General features: G+C 38.2%; 1 protein-coding gene across 2 annotated transcripts in view; it reads left to right on the top strand.

Annotated features, from left to right (window-relative positions):
- THBS1 (thrombospondin 1) overlaps positions 1-7354 on the top strand; it is a 66654-nt gene that overhangs the window by 11792 nt on the left and 47508 nt on the right. For both annotated transcript variants that reach the window (XM_085894466.1, XM_085894464.1), the window contains exons 2-3: positions 505-1052; positions 2510-2591. In XM_085894466.1, the coding sequence (XP_085750592.1) occupies positions 505-1052; positions 2510-2591 (630 nt within the window). The remainder of the gene's footprint in view (positions 1-504; positions 1053-2509; positions 2592-7354) is intronic.

Genomic DNA, 7354 nt, shown 5'->3' with positions numbered 1-7354 from the left:
TTCACAGGTGAGAGTTGTTGATGGGTCTTCATTTTTCATCTATGTATATCTATATATATATATATACATATATATATATATATATATATATATATATATATATATATATATACAGATAATTATATAGAGTATACCTATGTATAAATCAAAATCAAGAGACTTGGAATTCTTGATCGTTTCTCATTCCAATCATCCCTGTGTATGGAGTATGACTGTATTCCATGATGACCTTTTTAATGTCCCTGGTAATTCTTTTTTCTCTGGAAATATTCTCGCAGGTTTGACATTATTCCCAGAAATGAGGAAATTACTCGATACCGATGGGATGTCTTTTTGGCTCGAAAATCTTTTGAAAAGAGAAAAACTATTTGACTCCAAATACACACTACATTTTAGAGCTCGTTTTCTTCTCTTGAATTTCCTGTTTATTTTCATTGGGTGATTACACATTCGATATCCTCTCCCTCCCTTGTGTTCCTGAACCATCCTCGTTGCTCAAATCAGGCTCGAGTACAGATGACAATGGCGTTTTTGACATCTTCAGCATGTGTGGCTTGGACAAACACACAGAAGGCATCAAGCGGGTGCATGGTTCAAATTCAGACAACACAGCGTACAAGATCATTCATGCGAAGAAGATCCCAACAGCGAGTGACCATAGCTTCAAGACTCTCCTGGAAGCCATGCATCAGGAGGAAAGCTTTGTGTTCCAGACCTCTTTCCGCCAGAAAAAGAAGAACCCTGGGACGCTGATTGCCATTGATTCACTCAAAGATCGCTCGCGTTCCTTCGAGATAGTTTCAAGCGGACCTGCTGACTCACTCAGCATTTTCTATGCAGGCCATTATGTCAGTTTCTCTGGAGTCGGTTTGGCAACTTGGAGATGGAAAACTCTCACCCTTCACATCGGAACGACTCATGCTATTCTTTACGTTGACTGCAAGCGCATTGGCTCACAGAACCTCAGTGAAGCCGTCTACGCGCAACTTCACCCACAGGACAAAGTACTACGCCTGGCCAAGGGGTCCGGAAAAGGCAGCAAAGACTTTAAGGTGAGTGAATGTGAATGTGAATGTGAATGAAATGTGATGGAAGAGAAAATAAATTGAGCAAAGTATCATCAAAGGTATCAAAAAATGATTGATCGATTATATATACATATATATATATATATATATATATATATATATATATATATATATATATATATATATATATATATATACAACAATAGTTTTATCACCTAATTGTGTATTTACTAAACTGGTTTCTCTGAGGAAGGACAGAGGAGCGTGGGGGTGTTGGTACTCCTTGGAGCAAAAGATGGTAGGTTTCACATATAGAAGGTATTTAATTACTTTCCACCTCCCGTGAGAGATGGAACCAATGAAAAAGGCAAAGATAAACATTCAAAAGAAAGACTACCAACCAGTCAAGACAATTGGAAACAGTCAGGTGGAATCCCAAGAAGTCACATCAACAATGGAAACCTTTTTGTGCAGAACATCAATTGTTTCGAGGAAACTTACACAATGCTCAAGACAATTGCAAACAGGACAATAAAACAAAAGTAAAACTGACATCGAAATCAACATTCAACAAAAGGATCACCTTGAATGCGAAAGCAGTTTCGAGCAATTTATAAGTTTCGAGTGAATTTATATGATTTGCTAAATATTTTCTTCGATGTGGACTAAAAGCACCTGAGATGCTTCAAGAACTTTCTGCCTCATATTTGTTTAAAAGAGGGAGAAAGCAGCGATTCCAGTCGTGCGTTACACTGGCGAGGCAGTCGGACTCTGCAACTGCGAACGCAATTAGTCATGAGTCACCCCATGAACCGAGAGTGAGGAAGAGCAGACATCACCACCTGTGGCATTGCCGTCACATACTATTTACTGGAGTTTTGAATCCATGCATTTGCTAACTCTTCAGTGCCACATCATGGAAGAGAGAAAGTTTGGATATTGACTATTCGGGAAATAGCAAACTACCGCTGCAACTGCTTTAATGTCTCAAATTATTCCCAACTTACTGTGGGGTCTGCCGGGGAACGTTTGGGCCCTAAGGGTAGGGTGGGGGTGCTGAAGTTTGCCTGAAGGTGGTCTCGGCAGGAATGTGAAATTTGTTCAAGGTGTCTCCGATAACTCAGCACGCTTTGTGAAGATCTTCGTGCAATCTTTAATGTTCACCAACTAATGCTAGCAGATAGGACGCACAGTTTAAGGTCTATCCAAGGGGCAGGATGCGCGTTTATGAATCGCACTGCCAGAGGAACACTGGGATAACAGTTTATAGCTGTCTGGATTTGAACCCAGGCTAGACAGTTCAGAGGCTAGTGCACATACCTCTAAGTTATCCTGCCAGTCCTAGGGTAACAGAAAAGCTGTGGCATATTCAGGTTATGGGGCGGGGGGGGGGGGAGTTGTAAACCTATAGCAGTGTGTATTGCAAATGTTATGTTCAGATGTTTGGCTGCAGTGATCGAGGACACATTCTTCTTGTGCAGGGTGAATTTGAAATGATGCAACTCATCTTCGGGACGCCATTGAAAGACATCATTCGCCATAAAGACTGCTTCGACAAAAATGGTAAGATCTGGCTTTCCAAACGACTTACAAAGAAAAACACATTCTTTCATTTTCCATTCGCTTTTGCTCAAGTATGATCCAATGACGGATGCCTAAATAGAATCAACATTCAACACTGTGGTGATGGAACAATTCTTGACTGATTCATTTGCTTCTTTTTGCTCCCAAACTATAATTCCACTTATTCATGCATTTACCTTAAATTCTTTTGTCTATCAATCTGTTCCTGAAAGGCAGTATTCATGTTGCATATATCAATGTGATTGGACTGTATATATATATATATATATATATATATATATATATATATATATATATATATATATATATATATATATATATATATATATATATATATATATATATATATATATATATTTATATATATATATATATATATATATATATATATATATATATATATATATATATATATATGTATATCTTCTTCTTCTTTCGGCTGCTCCCGCTCGGGGTCGCAACAGCGGATCATCCGTATGATCCGCATACTGATTTGGCACATGTTTTACGCCGGATGCCCTTCCTGACGCAACCCTGGTTGCCTCTTACGACACAGGGATAATATAAATATATATATATATATATATATATATATATGTATATATGTATATATATATATATGTATATATGTATATATGTATATATATGTATATATATATATATATATATATATATATATATATATATATATATATAATCAATATTAATTATTTCATACACTTCAAAAAGGTAAATTGTGTTGCTGCCTTAGGTTTCACTCAAAGCCAAAGCTCTGAACGACTTATACCACCCACCACAAATGGTCGTGCAACACCGGGCGGTAGAAGTTGGATTTGTCTTTGCAAAATAAAATTTGGCATTGCATTATTTTGCTTTTTACATTATTACCTCGCCAGAGGAGAGGGTATTGCATTTGGGTCGGTTTGTCCATCTGTCTGTCCATTTTGTCTGTTTGTTACTTGGAAGAAAAAAAAAATTTGGACAAGTATGTTGATCTCTTTGTTTGTCTGTCCGCTCACCTAACAGGTCGCAATTTTAAAACGATCTTCACGAAACTTCACAAAATGCTGGAGTTGGAGGTCTGACAGAATCCTATTTATTTTTGAGGTCAAAAGGTCATCATAGGCCAAAGGTCAACAACTTCTTTAAATTTCTTAAATTGTCAATTTTCATCAGATTGACTTGAAATTTGAGGAGGATTCGCATATCAGGTCACTGAAGTCAACCACCAACTATGTTTGAATTCATCATTGGCCAAATGGGAAACATAGACCAAAGTTTCTAAAATTGTCAATTTTCATCCGATTGACTTGAAATTTGAACAGGATTTTCATATCATCTCACTGAATACAACCAATTATTTTCGAGCCGGCACATGCCAAAATGTCAACATTGGTCAAAGGTAAACAGTTTGGGTGCAATTTTTAAAATCCTGGATTTTCATCCGATTGACTTGAAATTTGAACAGGATTTTCATATCAGGTCAATGGATTCAACTACCAATTGTTTTTTAAGGTCAAAAGGTTAACATAGGCCTGATTTCTAATATTGAGAGATAGGGCTAAAACTATATATATATCATGATTTCTGAAAAAGTCGTGGATAAGTTATGACAAAACTAGGTGAATGAGTTGGTTACATGACAAAAACAAGCTACTAATTCGATTTTGGTTCAGATCCAGCACATCAGGGGGATACAAAACATAAACTGTTCAGCCTGGCGGAGGTATACCCTCCACTAAGTGCCGTTCTCCTTTGTTCTGTTTTACCAAGTGTTGCTCTATGAGTGATTACCCTCGCCGGAGGAGAGGGTATAGCATTTGGGATATTTGTTTTGTTTGTTTGTTTTTGTTTGTCCGCACAGAACTTTAGTGTTTTTCTCCGCAACTGCTTGTCGAATCGAGACGAAATTGACATCATAGAACCAACTACTCATGTAGAATGTTTTATTGATAATTATGACATCATAGTTCATGTGGTGTGGCAGTCATGTTGGAAAAACGGGAAAAATTTGAACATCTGTATCACTGAAACCGCACCAAGGAAAAAATTGAAACTTGGCACACGGCAAGTACTCCTCATGGGGAATAAGGATAATTTTTTATGACATCATAGGTGCTTTCGTTATGACGTCACAATTGCATATGTAGAACGTTACATCTGATCAGTATGAAAGTTTTTGAGGGTCATCTAGGCATAAAATGGTCCATAGAAAAAAAAAAAACTTGATGATGTCATTGGTCACTTGATTCGGCAGCCATACTGTTTTTTTTTTATTAACCTTCAAAAATCTTCTCCTCTTAAATGGCTGAACAGATCGAGGTGAAACTTTACAAATACGACTGCCTATCCATGTGGAACAAAAGGTTCACACATGTGGCATCATAATTCACATGGTTTGGCAGCCATATTGGATTTACCCAAAAACCCGTAAAAACTCTTACAAGGATTTACAAAGAAATTATGCACAGGAGGAGGCCATTCGGCCCATCATGCCTGCGTCACACCAATACCAGATTTTAATAAATCCATCAATGCCTCTTCCCTTCGTGTGTAGCCTTTTGGCCTTTTGGCTGCTGCACTGGTACTCCTTTCACCATCCTCAGAAGGATGACAGGCTGAGTCAACCCCCTGGTGTTAATTCAGTGGCCAATGGGGCTTGAACTCAGGACCCTAGGATCCCAAGCCGCCACCCTAACTGCTAAGCCAACACCAGGTTTATATCTTCTTCTTTGTTCAACACCAGGGGGTTGACTTCTTCTTCGCCATGAAATCTTCTTCTCCAGAACAGCTGGACAGATCGAGGGGAAACTTCACACAAACGTTTCCCAAGCCTTGGGGATACCAGGGTATTCACAAATAATTGATAAGTCATGTGGTATGGCAGCCATATTTGATTGAGGGGAAATCTTTAAAAAAAAATTATTTCTCTTGAACCACTTAAGCAATTGACATGAAATTTCACAGTTATAATCTAGTAGTGATGGGGGATACATGTTTGAATTTCAACCTGATCAGATGCATGGTGTGGCAGCCAAAATTATTTAGTTTTTTGATCTGGGCTCTTTTTGATGTTTTTTTTTTCTGAAAAAGGCTCACTTGGCTGTGCCTGAATTGGTTTTAGGGTAGAGTAGTAGCAGCTGAAATGTGAATCCTATCCAGGTTCCTCCTGATGACTTCATCTTTGCTTTTTGCTTGTCTGGATTCCTTCTGATGACTCCAATGCAGGACTGTACCTATTTGGTCTCCCATTTGATTTAAATTTAATTTATTTGAATCCTATTCTAAATTAAATTGAATAATAATAAACGTCATGGGTCAGGATCAGGTGTCCAATCAAAGCAGGACGTCTTGGTACTCGGTCATCACTGTCAGCAGTTATAAAGTGGCAGTTCCAATTATGTCTCATTAATTATGTAACACATCAGTACACAAACACTACACAAAATACATCACACAAAATACACCAAAAATCTCTGATTACTATTTTTTTTTTGTTTTACATTCCAGTATTTTGCATTAAATAAAACATTACATTATTTTGCCAAAAGTGAATGTTGAATATATATTTGGAACCTCTTGGCTTGATGGAGCAGTGAGGCACAGATCACCACCAATGATAGCCGAATCTGTGTGATCTGTGATCCTCAATGGCTATCCATAAACAAAAAGTCTACCAGATGAACACATTGTCTCTGTCTCACTGCCCATCACCCAGGAGGTGGGATTTATGGTCAGGCATAATGGTAATCGAAAAAAAGCCCTTCCGACCTGATAAATGCAACATGGCACCCGTAGCGCCATGTGTGCATCCACATCGCTTCATCTCCAGCCTGGATGGCTTCAGCAGGGCATACTCGAGTCTGTTTTAAAGACCGAGGAATTGAAGACCACCATCCGTTACATGTGACCCTTAAACACTTAAAGACCGAGGAAACCCAATGCCCTTATTGGGTTACGTAACCCGCCGTGAGCAGATGAAGGCTGCAACGGCCGACCTTTATTTATGGATATTTTCGTTTATAGAAATTTTCCGATGGTTTTGATTTTCTTTTCCTGGGATATTGGCTTTGATTTGCATCAGCATGCAACATTTCAGCTTTCTAACCCACCTAGCAGGTACAAAACATTTATCACTTGGCATTTTACATTACAAAAACATTAGTATGGTCACGTATGTCCCAAAAATAATTTTCAGCTGTCCCAGAAAACATATCACTTTGTCAAAATATCACCATTTTAAATTGCCCACTGGAGGTGGGCGGTAAGGCCAAAAAAAAAAAATGTTGCATTGGCATAACGGGTCACTGAAAAATAGAGTAGGTCGGTCGGGATCTTTTTTTTTTTTTTCCTAATAAATCCCAAAATTTTTGGATAATAAATCCAAAAATTTAATAAATCCTAATAAATCCCTCCCAAAATCTCCCCCGGCTCGAGTACCACCCTTTTTGTCGGCGGGTTCTGTCCGAAACACTTCCGGGTTTTTGCGATCGCGATCGCAATCAACAAGATACTTGAAATCGATAGCAAAAAAACAAAAAAAACCGTAGGGTCGGCGGAATTTTTAGGGTCGGGCGGGTTACGCCAATGCAACATTTTTTTTTTTTTTGGCCTAATGGGCAATCCTACCAGATGCCATAAAGCAACCAAGAAAAAAATTACTTGAGTTAATCAGCTGTTTATTACTTCCACCACCAAATGTGGATAGAGGTTATGTTTTCACTCCTGTTTTTCTATTTTTC

Source organism: Eptatretus burgeri, chromosome 9 (genome assembly GCF_056783735.1).
Source record: "Eptatretus burgeri isolate ZD-2024b chromosome 9, Ebu_testis_v1, whole genome shotgun sequence".
Taxonomy (NCBI): Eukaryota; Metazoa; Chordata; class Myxini; order Myxiniformes; family Myxinidae; genus Eptatretus; species Eptatretus burgeri.
This window is presented reverse-complemented; position numbering and strand designations above follow the sequence as displayed.